The sequence below is a fragment of the Pan paniscus genome, chromosome 19 (genome assembly GCF_029289425.2).
Source record: "Pan paniscus chromosome 19, NHGRI_mPanPan1-v2.0_pri, whole genome shotgun sequence".
Lineage (NCBI taxonomy): Eukaryota > Metazoa > Chordata > Mammalia > Primates > Hominidae > Pan > Pan paniscus.
The window spans coordinates 23849528-23865525 of NC_073268.2; the positions used below are offsets into that span (position 1 = coordinate 23849528).

Below are 15998 nucleotides of genomic sequence, written 5' to 3' on the forward strand. Positions count from 1 at the left end.
ATGTATAGTATGTGGATAAGTTCCACACACCCTCAGTGTATATATATGTTACTTGTGAAGTATTGACTATGTACCAAACATTGTGCTAAATATCTTATATTTATTTCATTTTCACTCTTTAATACAACCTTAAAAAGTACTGTAGATTCTTATTACTCTTTTAGCAGAATACTCAAAAGAAGCATTAAAAAGCTAAAACAAACAAACAAAATACTTGTCCAAGATTAAAGAGAAAGTAAGCCTAATATGTCTTAGTGTAGCCAAGAAAGCGATAAAGAATACAATTTACTAAGCTTGCTGAAACTGCTTCATCTTCTTGGAATGTTTCATCTTTTTTTGTCCACTCTGCGAACTCCTACTCATGTGTCAAAACCCAGTTAAAATATTTCCTTCTCAATAATATCTTTCCTAATAAGCTACCCGATTCATTTATTATTATTTCCTGTCTTGTGCTCATAATTTGATACATTCTACTGTATCATAGACATTTACTTCTTTCATTCCTCCATATACAGTGCAAATACCCTGAACGCATGGGCTATGATCTTTCTTTTTGTTACCATGATACTCAGCACAGAGAACACCAGTGATAAATGTTTCTTGAGTGAATGAAGGCTTTTTGATGACATAGAAGCATGTAAGGTCCTTTAAAAATGTATATATCTTTTGACTTCTGGAGAAAAGAGAGGAAAACATTCCAAACAAGGGGATCAGAGTTTCATTTCAGGAAAACTACACTTATTTCTACGGTAAGTAACATGTCCCCTGATAAATAACATATGTGGAAAGTTGTGGAAGTTAGGATTCTGTTTATAGAATGAGACTTGTTTATAGATAACCAGGAATACCGTGTCTTCCCACTGTGGAAGGAAAAAGAGAGGGTGAGACAAAGAAAGAGGGAGTCAAGCTCATCCTTTTATAAGGAACCCTCTCTTGTGATAACAATATTAATCCACTCATGAGGGTGGTGTCACCATGACCCAAACATCTCCTGTTAGGCCCCGCCTCCCAACACTGCTGCATTGAGGATCAAGTTTCCAACACATGAACTTTGAGGGACACATTCAAACCATTGCATTCCACCCTTGGTCCCCCAAATCCATGTCCTTCTCGTACACAAAATATATTCATTTTATTCCAATAGTCCCAGAGTATTAACTTGTTCCAGCACCAACTTAAAAGTCAAAATGTAAATCTAAGAGTCTCATGTGACTCTGATATGAATAAGACTCAACACAGGACTTATCCTGAGGCAAATTCTCCTCCATATGTGAACCTATTAAAGAAGCTATCTAGTTCCAAAATCCAATGGTGGGAGAGGCATAGGATAGACAGGCCCATTCCAAAAGGGAGCAACAGGAAAGAAAAAAGGGTAACTGGCCCCAGTTGAGTCCAACAGGGAAGACAGCATTAAATCTTAAGACTGGAGAATAAACTTCGACTCCATGTGCCGTCTCCTGGATGTGCCCTACATGGGGCAGGGCTGCCTGGGGCCTTGGTGTTAGGCCCCAAATGCCCTCAGATAGCCCTGCCCCATGGCTTTGCTGGGCTCAGCCCATACAGCAGCTATCTGATTGGAGTCTCTGCTGCAGCTCTCTCAGGCTAGTATTGCAGGCTGATAGTTCTATAGTTCTAGGGTCTCAGTGGCTGCTCTGACCCCCCATTTTCCTGAGCATGGCCCTAGGAGGACCTCTCTGCTGTGGCTACACCCCTAAGGCAGGCTGTCAGAAACATCCTTTCAAACCTAGGTGGACCACCATTGCCCCACAACTCCTGCAGTCTGTGTATCTACAGTCAGTACTACATGAACATCACCAAGGCTCACAGTTTGTGGCCTCTGCAGCAGCAGCACAAGTCTCATCTAAGCCCACTTGAGCCACAACTGGAGCAGCAAAGGGGCACTGTGCTAGAATGTGGAGAGTACTAAGCCCTTTCTGACCTCAAGATTCTCTTATTTGGAGCCTGTGATGGGAGGGACAGCTTCAAAGATCTTTGAAACGCCTTCAGAGCCATTCTCCCATTGATTTGATGAACAGCACCTAGCTTCCTTCTATTCATATCAATCCTTGTAACAAAGCATTACTTGGCCACAATCTTGCATGCTTTTTCATTCTTTATATGGTCAGTCTCCACATTTTCCACATCTTTATGTTCTGTTTCCCTTTTAATTATGAATTCCACCTTTAAATCATTTCTTTCCTCTTGCATTTTACTATGTGCAGTTCAAAGATGCCATGCAGCCCCAGTGCTTCCAGTCTGTGTGCTGCCAGCCCACCCAACTGCTGTCACCCCAGCTCTTGTCAGACCACCTGCTGCAGAACCACCTCCTGCCCCCACAGCTGCTCTGTGTCCAGCTGCTGCAGACCCCAGTGCTGCCAGTCTGTGTGCTGCCAGCCCACCTGTTGTCACCCCAGCTGCTGTCAGACCACCTGCTGCAGGACGACCTGCTGCCACCCCAGCTGCTGTGTGTCCAGCTGCTGCAGACCCCAGTGCTGCCATTCCGTGTGCTGCCAGCCCACCTGCTGCCGCCCCACCTGCTGCCGCCCCAGCTGCTGCATCTCCAGCAGCTGCTGCCCCTCTTGCTGTGAATCGAGCTGCTGCTGCCCCTTCTGCTGCCTGCGTCCAGTCTGTGGTCGAGTCTCCTGCCACATCACTTGCTATCACCCAACCTGTGTCATCTCCACCTGCCCCCGCCCCTTGTGCTGTGCCTCCCCTCCCCTTCCCCTCCTCTCCCCTTCCCCACCCTTTCCCCTCCCTTCCCCACCCCTTCCCCTCCCTTTCTTCCTTTCTCTTGCCCTCCCCTCCCCTCCCCACACTTCCCCTCCCCTCCTTTCCCCAGTGTTAATCCCCTTCCCTTCCCCTTCTCTCCCTTCCCCTTCCCCTCCCCTCCCCTCATTTCCCCAGTGTTAATCCCAAGAGCATGCTTCAATAAACCTCCTGTATGTTGCTCTCCATCTCAGTGTCTGCTTCCTGGGGAACCCAGCCTGTCCCCCAAAACAATTTGAAATTCGTGATAGCTAATTTGAGAGCTCAAATGACTGACTGAAATTTACTTTTAATATTTTAGTTCCTGAAAGAAATAAGAATGTAAACATAATAGCAGAAAACATATTTAACAGAATCTGTAGAAAAAATTATGAATTTTATATAAATCACATTTATTATTTTCTAAGGATTTTTATATCATTTATACACAAATATATGCTCTTTAAACATTTAGACAATACAAAAGAATGCAACCAAAAGTAAGTTTCCCATCACGGTCTTTGCCAATCCCATTCAATACCTAATGTTACAAATTGAGATACATCCTCATTAAATGAATGCATAACACATGTATGTATTTATTTGAAAACTTGGCTTTCGTTGCACATCTCTTGTTCTGACATTTATTCAAACGTTATTTTATGTCCTTCAGGAAATATTAGCACTTTCCTTCACATAGGCTTGGCAGATTTATTTACATATTTTTCTATTTACTCTTTAGAATTGTGAGCACGTTGTTCTTTTTTTAAATTATTCTTAAAGTCCTAGGGTACATGTGCACAATGTGCAGGTTTGTTACATATGTATACATGTGCCATGTTGGTGTGCTGCACCCATTAACTCATCATTTACATTAGGTATTTCTCCTAATGCTATCCCTCCCTCCTCCCCCCACCCCACGACAGGCCCCAGTGTGATTTTTCTCCATTAAATTTTAGAGAAAATTATTGCTAGTGTATAAAAAGTCTATAGATTAGTATAAGTTCATATTTTATCTGATCTCATGATTCATACTAATACCCAGCTGACTCTCCAGGATTTTGTAGGTGTGCAATCATGGTGGCCAAGTGCCTCCAGCCTCAGGCCTGTCCCCGGGGTTCATCCCCAGATGCCCACAGTGGGGGTCCTACCATTAACACAAACACTGTTGGGATTTTCTACCTTTCCTGTCTTACTTTCGCCATTTCCTCACTTGTGCTTCCTGGGATCATCCCTCAAATAAATTATGTGCACCCAGGTATTTTTCTCAAGGTTTACATTGGGTAGAATTTAAGTTAAGACAACAGATGATCAACAAACATTTTTGGCTGACTGATATCAAACTGGAAATAATAGTTATTTCAATCGACAAGAGTACAACGAGGAAGTCAGGAGGTGAAGGAGAACCAGTGCTACCATTTGGCATTTACTTCCTTCCTGTCTTTCTATTGTGTAAATATAGGCATGCATGTTCAACACTGTATTCCTGGTTATCTATAAACAAGTCTCATTCTATAAATTGAATCTTAACTTCCACAACTTTCCACATATGTTATTTATCAGATGACATGTTACCTACCACGTAAATTAGTTTAGTCTTCCTGAAATGAAATGTGATCTCTTTGTTTGGAATGTTTTCCTCTCTTTTATCCAGAAGTCAAAAGATATATACATTTTTAAAGGACCTTACATGCCTCTATGTCATCAAAAAGCCTTCCTTCACTCAACAAACATTTACCACCAGTGTTCTCTGTGCTGAGTATCATGGTAACAAGAATAAATGCCATAGCCCATGCCTTCAGGGTATTTGCATTGCACGTGGTGGAATGACAGAAGTAAATGACTATGATACAGGAGAATGTAACAAATTATGAGCACAAGGCAGGAAATCATGATACATGAATGGGGTAGCTTATCAGGAAAGATATTATTGAGGAGGAAATATTTTAACTGGGTCTTGACACATGAGTAGGAGTTTGCAGAGTGGACAAAAAAAGATGAAACATTCCAAGAAGATGAAGCAGTTTCAGCAAGCTTAGCAAATTGTATTCTTTACGGCTTTCTTGGCTACACTAAGACGTATTAGGCTTACTTTCTCTTTAACCTTGGACAGGTTGTTTGTTTGTTTTAACTTTTTAATGCTTCTTTTGAGTATTCCCCTAAAAGACTAATACGAATATAAACTAGTTCATAAGGTTGTATTAAAGTGTGAAAATGAAACAAATGTAAGATATTTGGTACAATGCCTGCTATATAGTCAATACTTCACAAGTAATATACATACCCTGAGGGTGTATGGAACTTATCCACATACTACACATTTTTTATTTTAGTTGTTTAATGAAAATAATTGTAATTCTTTTCATTTCTGCCAAACTGTTTCCTATCCATGTGTCTTATGCAAGTACCTGCAAGAAAAAGATGAGGGTTTATCTGTTCTACACCCAGAGTACCCAACAGAACATCTTGGATGCATGTTATTGAAGGCTTAATAATTCTAAATATTCTTCATATATAACAAATGCTTTTGTAAATGAAAAATGCATCACGCAATTTTGATGATCAAAGATTAATCAGGCTGGGTGTTGGTGGCTCACGCCTGCAATCCCAACACTTTGGGAAGCAAAGGCAGGTGGATCATGAGGTCAAGAGATCAAGACCGTCTTGGCCAACATGGTGAAACCCTGTCTCTACTAAAAATACAAAAGTAAGCTGGGTGTGGTGGCGTACACCTGTAGTCCCAGCTACTCAGAAGGCTGAGGAAGAGGAACTGCTTGAACCCAGGAGGTGGAAGTTGCAGTGAGCCGAGATCATGCCACTGTACTCCAGCCAGGTGACAGAGGGAGACTCTGTCAGAAAAAATAAAAAAAGATAAATCAAAACTTCCTACTCTTAATGCCTATACTGTAAGAAATACAGCAAAATGTGTTTTTACCCTTTAAAGGCAGTGAGTCATGGGTAAGTACTTTTGCTGGAGGCTGTGGAATAAGATCTGACAAAGAGTTTAGAACTTGTTGGGGTCTGACCATCTGCCCGAACATCCGAGATGCACACACGGGATCAGAGTCATCCTCATTACAGATGGGACATCCTTCCCCAAATGAGTCCTTCCTTCTAATTCCTTCCCAACATTTCACCTGACCAGGACATTCTTTGACAACAAAAGATACATTCACATTATAAAAATCATCCCCCATGATTTGCAGACAGTAATCTACAGGTAGGAGGGAGAGTCATATTTAAAAACAAAATGTCAGAGAGTCCTGTGACCAGTGCTTTGTAAAAGACACTGCATAGACCAGGGACAAAGGTGACCGCCACCAAGGAAGAAATATGACAAGCATTTCCAATGGAAACACAGGAGCACAGCAGGAAAAGGAAATGAGTTATTTTCTCTGTTTTGGAGTACTTAACTAGAAACACACAATGATGTAATTACATGATTAATTTTTTCAGTAGGTAAATATTAACAAGGAAATAATGACGTGGTGGCAACGGGCCTTCAGGAGGGTATAAAGGGGCTATGGACCCAGGAGACTGCCAAACTCAAGAACTTTACTCTCTTGGAAACCCAAATAGATCCTTCACCCTCTGACACCATGGTCAACTCCTGTTGTGGCTCTGTGTGCTCTCACCAAGGCTGTGGCCAAGACCTCTGCCAGGAGACCTGCTGCTGCCCCAGCTGCTGTCAGACCACCTGCTGCAGGACCACCTGCTACCGCCCCAGCTACAGTGTGTCCTGCTGCTGCAGACCCCAGTGCTGCCAGTCTGTGTGCTGCCAGCCCACCTGCTGCCGCCCCAGATGCTGCATCTCCAGCTGCTGTCGCCCCAGCTGCTGTGTGTCCAGCTGCTGCAAGCCCCAGTGCTGCCAGTCTGTGTGCTGCCAGCCCACCTGCTGCCGCCCTAGCTGCTGCATCTCCGGCTGCTGTCGCCCCAGCTGCTGTGTGTCCAGCTGCTGCAAGCCCCAGTGCTGCCAGTCTGTGTGCTGCCAACCCAACTGCTGCCACCCCAGCTGCAGCATCTCCAGCTGCTGCCGCCCCTCTTGCTGTGAATCCAGCTGCTGCCGCCCCTGCTGCTGCCTGCGTCCAGTCTGTGGCCGAATCTCCTGCCACACCACTTGCTATCGCCCAACCTGTGTCATCTCCACCTGCCCCCGCCCCATGTGCTGTGCCTCCTCTTGCTGCTGAGCCCACTGCCCTGGCTCATCTCTCCCTTCACCGCTGGTCCACAAATGTAGACCATTCTTCTGTGCTGAATATTAGGGCACATGGAGTGGGATTGATGTCATTCAGCAGGGTGGACCTCATGTTTCCAATGAGCCCATCACCATCCCGCTGACTCTGTGAGAACATTCTGGTTCATTTTAAACTCCCTCCCTTGCTTTCTTTCTCTTCCAGTCATGGCACCAAATACGAATTAATTTGTAATCCACTAGCTAAGAAATAATTCCAATCCTCTAAATTCCTCATTTTTAAAAATCATTTTGAGCCTACAGAATATCCTTCCCAGTGAGGTACACATTATCTCCCTTTCAAACATACTATTTGTCTGTCAGCCTTTCAGTCATTCTTTTCTCTTGGAAAGGTAGGAGGCTGCCCCTCCCGTGCTCTCCCGCTTTCTGCCTGCTCTCTCTTTCTCTCTCTGTTCAAGTTTGCCAGAATTTTTCTATTTTATTAGTTCTTTATCTTTATTGTGTTCACAAAATATATTGTATTAAACTTTTCATTTAGAAATCTTTTATTGTTTTTTGCATTTTTTGTGATAATTTTCACTGAGTTTACTGATTCATGGGGGTGAGGTGGGAATGCAGTAGAAGGGGATTCTCAAAGCATGATTCCAAAGTAAGACTTCAGGGATGAACTCATAGTGCCAAACTGCTCCAATGTCACACATAAACTAAAATAAAATAGAAGCTTTTGATTGTTTCAATTTGATATATGGAATGGTTTGGGATACGTAAAGCCCCTAGTAATGTCACAGATAAACTAAAATAAAATAGAAGCTTTTGATTGTTTCAATTTGATATACGGAATGCTTTGGGATAGGTAAAGCCCCCAGTATTGTGGTTTGTAAGTTCATCCATGATTTTAGAACTTATGATATCATGGTAATACTCCTCACTCTTCTGTGTCAAATTTAAAAAGTACATCTCTTCCTACTGCATTCCATCTTGATTCAAATCAGTTAAGGCAGACTCCAAATGTTATATAAGGGAATTTTGTTATTTTGTTGTTGGTGGACCAGTTCAGGTTCTTGAATTTGCTGCGCGAAAGAATTTGAGAGCAAATCCAAAGTAAGAGTAAGCGAAGAAGTTTTTTGCAAAGCAAAAGTACCCTTTGAGAGGCAGAGTGGGCTGCTCAATGGGAGAGACAGCAGCTAGTGCTGTAAAAGGAATTCCTCTCATGAGAGCTATACGTACATAATCAAAAAGTACCGGTGAGGTCAAGTATGCAAAGGCAGACCTGCGGTTGGCACATGTGCTCAGGATCCACATGATGTAACACCCATTGCATGTATCATTAGCATATGAAATCTTCGCCTAGGGGTGTTTTTCTTGTTGTGGCTGTTTTTACTATTAAAATGAGGAAAAGTTTACTATAAGCTGAACCTTGAGCCTAGCTGTGCATGCAGGACCCCAGAGAAGTCCCTGCCCACCCTCCCACACACCCCACCCCTGGAAGGAATTTGTAGTTAGGAGTTTCTTGGGCTTTTGGTGCAAATTGGCTAGAGATTGGGGAAGCTACATCAGGAATAAAGGGCCTTTGCTCTCTTTCCCAGGTTGTACTAGGTATCAGGAACTTGTAACCCTCTGGTGGGTCTGCTGGTATTCCGTAGGACCCCTTATCTTGCGAAAGAGTTAGGTGCTGATGCACAAAGGTTCAAGTGAAAAGAACCTGCTGTGAAAGGCTCCTGCTGGGCTTCACACAGGGGACAATTCAGTATAGCCTTGTGAACCCCCAAAATTGGAGACAGGTCTCAGTTAATTTAGAAAGTTTATTTTGCCAAGGTTGGGGATGTATACCTGTGACGCAGCCTCAGGAGGTTCTGAAGACATGTGCCCAAAGTGGTCAGAGCACAGCTTGGTTTTATACATTTTAGGGAGACATGAGACATCAATCAACATATGTAAGATGAACAGTGGTTCTGTCCGGAAAGGCCGGGACAAGTCTAAGCAGGGAGGGGCTTCCAGGTCATAGGTAGATAAGAGAAAAATGGTTGCTTTCTTCAGAGTTTCTGATTAGCCTTTCCAAAGGAGGCAATCAGATATGCATTTATCTCTGTGAGCAGAGGGGTGACTGTGAATAGAATGGGAGGCAGGTTTGCCCTAAGCCGTTCCCAGCTTGACTTTCCCCTTTACCTTAGTGATTTCAGGGCCCCAAGGTTTATTTTCCTTTAAAATTTCCACCCATTTCTTCTTAAAAATCTTTTTGAGAAAGCATTTTAGAAGAAAGTCAGTCTTTGGTCTCAAGTTTCATCTGATATCTCATGGCTAGGATTGTTTATTCCTAGACAGATAATTCCTGAGTTATTAGGAAAGTTCATTTTTAGCAGGTTGTGAAGTTTCATGTCCTATGAAGAGGAAATAGGGAGAGGAAGGGGGAAAAACAAAAATAAACAAAAGAACAATCCTGGAAAATCAATATGGGCCACATTACTCGGAAGTCCATATATCAGTAGGCAGGTATGAAAGAGGCTCATGTATGTGAAAAGGTTGCTAATATTTTCTTCTGAAGTTTAAATCTTATAGCTTCAGTTCACAGGGCTTTACAAAAGCACAGATGAGTTTTCGGTGACTCCAAATTAGGAAAAATGTGGGAAAGAAGAAGAAGAAAAAAACTGAAGACAATCTTTTGAAGACCTGTAGCCAAGAAAAATTAGAATTCAGGCCAAACTGTAAAAATTAATAAAAATGGAAAAACATTAGGCAAGACTAGAATCTAACAACAGGTGTACTATCATTTTTCGAAACAATTCTTCCCTCTCCCATTTCCCATTTTTACTAAAGACAAATCATGGCAGAGCTGATTTGCTTTATTATACCTGACCTGATTATTGTATACAGCACAGTCATAGTAATAGTAATAATTTTTTTGCATAAGCTTTTAAATTCGCTTTGATGGAAGTGAAGCAGGATGTTTCCCTGACCCCTTTGTGGGACTTGTGATAGGGCCTCATTTATTCAGCCTGCCACTCTCAACTCCTTGCAGGAGGGAGCATGCAAGCAAATGAGGCAGGAACTGGAGTGCATGAGTGCTGGAATCAGCACTTCAGTGCTGCAGGATCAAACTTCACTCACTCGGACCTGCTGCAGTCCCCTGCTCATGGGAGGAAGTGTGCAGGTGAATGGGTGCAGGAGCCAGAGTGAGTGCTTTTGGGTGCTGGCAGGAGCAAACTCTGTGCAGGCCCCACAGCAGCATCTAGGTGGAGGTGCCTGTGACTTCCATAGCCCCAGAAGTCACATTACAGTGCTCTTTTAACTCTGCCTTCCATGGATGGCTTAAGTGTCAACAGCTCAGTGAGCCCTCTGCCCTTTTGCATGAGGCAGCTGCCCTCCACCAGCAAGAGCAGAGGGCCAGTGTGACAGCCTTTTGTATCTGCTCTCCTGGTTCACAAGCTCTTGTCTGGTGTCCAGGAAAAGTGAGGTCACATGAACCAATCAAACGATGGTAAATGTGGGGGATTTTGTTGCTGATGAAAGTGGCTCTTAGCAGAAAGGGGAGCTGAAAAAGGATGGGGTGGGTAGGTAATCTTCCTCAAAGTTAGGCTGTATCCAGCCGGATTCTTCTCCAAGGTTACACCATCAAGCTGTCCCTCTGCAGTCAAGCTGCTTCTCTCTGATGTCCAGCTGTAGTCCCCAACATCCAGCTGCTTCTTGCCTCTGCCAGCTGAGTCTGAGATCTTCACAGGCACAGGATGGGACAGGATGGGGCCATGAGTGGTTTAGAAAAAGGCAACTTTCAACCAGGAAAACAGGGATATAAGTTCTCACTTCGGGCCGTGGTTTAAGGCTTTTCAGCTTGAAGGTGGGGTTTTGTCAGGGACCTATCCTTTTCTGCCTAGAATTTCCCTGTCCTCTGTCCCTATCAGAACTTTGTTCCATAGAAGGAATTTTGGATAAGACTTTTGGAAAGCTTAGCCTAGCCATGGATTTGTACCATTAAATACCTATGAGTTGGGTGAATTCCTCTCCTCTTGAGGTTCCAAGATAAACTTGGGGCTCCTGGAACTGTTAGAAAGTGACATGCTTTACTTACCACAGGTCAGGAACCCCGTACAGGGACTGTGTAGATAAGGTGTGAGGCCAGTCCTCCCAAGGGGATTTCATTGGCTCCATAAGTCAAGTTTGATTCCTCAAAGAAGAGCACACCATTCGAGTAAAAGCCTTGGTAAAATGATCAATTTATTGTGTCCTGTTACAAATGAGACCAGATTCTTATTGCACTTACGCAAATAACTGTATTGCCATAAGTTAAGAATACTCACAGATAGTTTCCAATTCTGGGGAAAATCAGGTAGAGAGAAACAAATATGCTCCAAATATTTTTCACAGGAGTATACTAACTTGTTAAAAGCTGACAATGGCTCAAAAGAAAAGTTTCCTTGACTGAAAAAAACAAAACAAAGGGTCAGCAACGTTTTAAGCAAAAAGTCAAAAAGGTTACTTCGGTCTTCTGTTAGTTCAGTTCATGCAGTTAATTCCTGTTCTGCTTGATATTCATGAACATTTCAGGTCTCCATGAGTCCTGAAAGCTTTTCCTTCATTGTGATGTCACAATCTCCAAAGTTATTAGAAACCTGCATTCAAGAATACCTGTTAGAGTTTTATAGTTGATTATAAAACCATCTTCTAAAGAGGACTAAAACAAGACAAAAATTGTCTATGGGTGACAAAAAGTTTTAGGTCAGCCATAGTCAAAGACACAATTGATGAGAAAATTTGTTACCACCATGGCACACAATAATTTAATGTAACAATCATAATTATTACTGATAATGTACACCAGGTCTTATCAGAATTATAGGAGTTTCCCATAATTTTGGTGCACATACCAATAACGTTTTTATGCAAATGCAGCCCAAAGAAAACCAAACACCATTTTATATTTGACAATGCTTCCTGTATAATTTTTATACCAAATAAGTCAAATTATTTCGTTTTTGGACTTGAGGGAAACTAATATCTTAAAGGATTAATTAGGTCAGAAAAATACACAACTTGTAATTTGATTTTGGAAAGTTTGTCAAATATCAAAGGTTTAAAACACTTGATATCACAGGTCATCATAAAATAAGTCAATTTTTCAAACAATAAGCCCAAATAAAACAGCATAAAGCCAATTAAATTTGTTTTTCAAAATTTTTTAAACAATCTATAAAATTTTAATCTTGACCATAAGATACAACTTCCATAAGCCTTTTATAACCTTTATAACCTTTATTAAGGGGTCAGTTAACACTTCAAGAAAACCTTGTTAATCTGACACAGGGGCCCATATGCTGGTATTGCATCAGTGTGCCTTTGACATCAATTATTAACTTGTAGAGAAACTGAACTTATTTTATCTCTCAAAATCAGCCCTTATACTCTCACATGCCTACCTCTTCTGTGGTAGTTCCTGAGCCTTGAAGAGTTGAATAGCTTTGATTTATGGGCTTATGTCTCAGAAATGCAGTTTATTTTGATTGGCATCTTCTACCAGGCCTGAAGATGGGGTTTTAATTGCTGTCAGTGCTTAAGATTTAGCAGATCTTGGTCTCCTTTTTAGATCCAGGAGTTAAAGGCCTGTAACTCAATGTCACAGGTACTTTCAAAGTGCACACAGAAATATACATGGATGTAATAACGTTAATTTTTTAAAAAAATTATCTGTTTCTTTTTCCTAAGCAAACCAAAAACTAATAATAATGGCATAGGAATTGTTTCAATAAGCCATAAAATCTGTTAGGTCAATTATCAAAAGGCAAAAGAAAAGACCTTCTACACTGCACAGAGTATTACTTTGGAAGAAAACATTTCCTTTAGACTTTTAGAAAACATTGTTAGCATCAGGCCGCAACAAACAGAACTTAAGGAAAATAACTTATATGAGCTGAAAACAAGTTGAAGGGGAGAGAAAACAGCAAGTAAATAGTTGAACTTCGGGTTAAAAAATTAAAATCTCTTATAATTTATTAAGAGTAAATCAATCCCTTAAGAAAATTTCATCGCTCTAACTACTTATTTAGTCTATAAGTGTTTTTTTTAGCATGAAGCCCAATCTTCAGGAAGACCATTATAATTTCCCTTTAATTATAGACAACTCAATCATATAAAAGTTTTTTGGTATTTTTTAAAAATAAATCCTCTTATGACTTATAGAGACTGTTCATGATATGCTTGGACTTTCTAGTTTGTTTTGAACATCCATCTTTCTTAAACAATCAGTCATTTTATTTTAGGTCTAAATTTACCATACAAGATTCTTTCTCATATGAAATTATTTCTCTTTAAGCTTTCTTACCAGCACAGGCTGAACAGACTTTGAGAGGAAAACAGTTTATAGTTTACCTTTGAAACAAAGATTATAATATTTCATTCCCAAAGTAAATATTACTGCCTGTGGACTAGACCACTAAAAGCCACAAGATTAGAAGTTATGGTAATCTGACTAAATTCAAGATGTGGCTATTTTTATTAAACCAGTATCAATGTCTTATTTATTAAAGATTACACAAGCAAAGATCATTCTATCACAGTTTTGTAACCCCATGCCAAATTTTGACACCTTATAGTATTTGACAGGGATAAACATGAAATTGCTTGATTAATAAATGCAAACAAAATGCATGCTGGCAATTCTTAAGACATGTCTAATATTACTTTACCAATCATTTTAAAAGTAGCTTATTTATTAAAGATTTTACTTAAGTTACATAAACTTGAGAAAGCATTCAACTAGTCTTTTCTTTTTTCCTAATAAGTATTTGATTTAAGTGCTTTTTTCTTAAGCCAATTAATTAGAGCTCTTTTATATATTTTCAGTAGTGAGACATTGTGTACACAACACATAAATACATAGACCTAGTAGGCATGTTGATAGAAGTACATCTTATAGATTCATAAGAAGATTTTCCCACTATCTTAGACTTTCAAATTCTCAGTAACCTGTTTTAATCCCCTAGGAAGTTGTCAGCTAAATGGCTTTAAGTTTGCATATTAAAGGAAACAACTCAGGCAAAAATCAAAGAGCAAAATTTATATCTTAAGGTACGGAGAGAAAAAGTCTGGTGGTGCTAGAGGGAAATTAAAATGGATTTCATTGCCAAATAAACATAAAATTATAAAAATTATAAAGGCCTTTTAAATACACACACCCACACACACATCCTATAGCTTTTACTTCAGAACTTTAGCCATGAGATACATACAAATTCACCAGCTTGCAAGCAAAAAAACTGTTGTATCCAAACAGTGGTTTTGATCTTAATAGAAAAATAACAGCAGATTTAAAGCAGGCAGAAAAGAAAATAGAGAAAAAAGAGAACTTAGGAACTCTGTAGTTTGTAGGTCGACCTTAAGGCTCTTCTTTTCTTTCTTTCTTTCTTTCTTTCTTTCTTTCTTTCTTTCTTTCTTTCTTTCTTTCTTTCTTTCTTTCTTTCTCTTTCTTGCTTTCTTGCTTTCTTTCCTTCTTTTCTTTCTCTTCTAAAAAAAAAATGAAATATACATGCAGGAGAACGTGCAGGTTTGTTACAGAGGTATATGTGTGCCTTGGTGGTTTGCTGCACCTATTGACCCATCCTCTAAGTTCCCTCCTCTCATTCCCCACCCCCTAACAGCCCCTGATATGTGTTGCTCTCCTCTCTGTGTCCATGTGTTCTCAAAGTTCAACTCCCATATGTGAGTGAGAACATGTTGTATTTGGTATTCTGTTTCTGTGTTAGTTTGCTGAGGATGATGGTTTCCAGCTTCATCCATGTCCCTACAAAGGACATGATCTCACTCCGTTTTATGGCTGCATCGTATTCCATGGTGTATATGTACCACATTTTCTTTATCAAGTCTATAATTGATGGGCGTTTGGGTTAGTTCCATGTCTTTGCTCTTGTAAATAGTGCTGCAATAAACATACATGTGCCTGTGTCTTTATAGTAGAATGATTTGTATTCCTTTGGGTATATAACAAGTAATGGGATTGCTGGATCAAATGGTATTTCTGATTCTAGATCCTTGAGGAATCACCATACTGTCTTCCACAATGGTTGAACTAATTTACATGGGCCCTTTCTTTCTTAATGTAAATATGCACAAAGACCATATTACTTCCATTTTACTTAAACTCTGGCAAGTACAGGTGCCATAAAACCTATGGAGTGCTCGAAAGGGAATCATTCTCTTTGCTTTCTCCTCATTCTTAGATTATTTGTTTCCCAGTTTTCTTCTTAAAAAGAGGAACTGAGCTGAGGCCTAGAGGTTTTCTGTGGTGGATCAATATGTGCCACTTGTGGGCAGGACTCCACAGTGGGTCACCACTGAAAACAACAGTTCAGTTCCTCATGCAAATGCACACAGACAAGCCGAATCGAGCTTAATTTGTGGAGAAAAAGCAACAGAGAGGACCCTTTAGAACGCATCTCTGAACTAGAATTAGGATCTTTAAACAACAACTTCCTGGAAGGAAAACAAAACAACAGCCAAGACTACTTTTTGTAAACTGTGCTCAGACACCCCTTAACTCTGTAGCTGTCATCTACCATTATACCCAGCAAGGTCAAAGCCAAAGAGGTCAGGTCTTGCAATACAGGAAAATAGAGGTTTAGAGTTAAGAAGAATCTACCCATGACTCTTGAAACTCCACAAAGAAAACAAAACACCCCAAAAGGGGTGAGTGGCGACCTTTGTTCTGATTCTTTAAGGGGGTTCAAGTCATTAGAAGCCCCCTCTAGATTTTTTGGTACTGCGGATGGCAAAGGGGGAAAGAGGTATATGGTGGAAGAAAAGTAAATGAAAGAAAATTTGTTTTCTAAGGCAGGAAGCAAACACAGAAACCAAGTGCATGGATTTTTGGTTCTTTTTGTTTGTTTTCTTCTTTTGCAGCTGCAATGAATTTTAGCCAAATTAAAGAGGCTTTGTTACCCATAATTTTGAATTCTCACTTGGATTTGACCAAGTCAGGTAGAGTTGGTCAAGTCTGATGGGAGAAAGACCAAAACAAACAACAAAATGTCCAACAATATGATTACCAAGCATTCTAATGATAAGGAGAAATTAAGAC

The 15998-nt window shown here is 40.5% G+C and overlaps 2 protein-coding genes across 4 annotated transcripts; both read left to right on the forward strand.

Annotated features, from left to right (window-relative positions):
* The first annotated feature begins 2214 nt into the window (after nucleotides 1-2214).
* On the forward strand, nucleotides 2215-2910 carry LOC103785299 (putative keratin-associated protein 4-16). The gene has a single exon (XM_055101142.1). The coding sequence runs from the start codon at nucleotides 2215-2217 to the stop codon at nucleotides 2908-2910; it is 696 nt and encodes a 231-aa protein (XP_054957117.1).
* A 2209-nt stretch (nucleotides 2911-5119) lies between these two features.
* LOC100979458 (keratin-associated protein 4-11) lies at nucleotides 5120-7478 on the forward strand. Of its 3 annotated transcripts, XM_034943359.3 has the most exons (3): nucleotides 5120-6547; nucleotides 6638-6781; nucleotides 6857-6932. In XM_034943359.3, the coding sequence occupies exons 1-3, from the start codon at nucleotides 6345-6347 to the stop codon at nucleotides 6930-6932; spliced, it is 423 nt and encodes a 140-aa protein (XP_034799250.1). In that variant the 5' UTR covers nucleotides 5120-6344. The 3 variants fall into 3 exon arrangements, with proteins under 3 accessions (XP_034799250.1, XP_034799249.1, XP_034799248.1); XM_034943358.3 differs by having other exon boundaries at nucleotides 5120-6607; nucleotides 6683-6932; XM_034943357.4 differs by having other exon boundaries at nucleotides 5120-7478.
* Nucleotides 7479-15998: the final 8520 nt, after the last annotated feature.

What these genes read in the sequence shown, in the direction of transcription:
- LOC103785299 (XM_055101142.1), top strand. Translation starts at nt 2,215, where the DNA reads ATGTGCAGTTCAAAGATGCCATGCAGCCCCAGTGCTTCCAGTCTGTGT.
- LOC100979458 (XM_034943357.4), top strand. Translation starts at nt 6,345, where the DNA reads ATGGTCAACTCCTGTTGTGGCTCTGTGTGCTCTCACCAAGGCTGTGGC.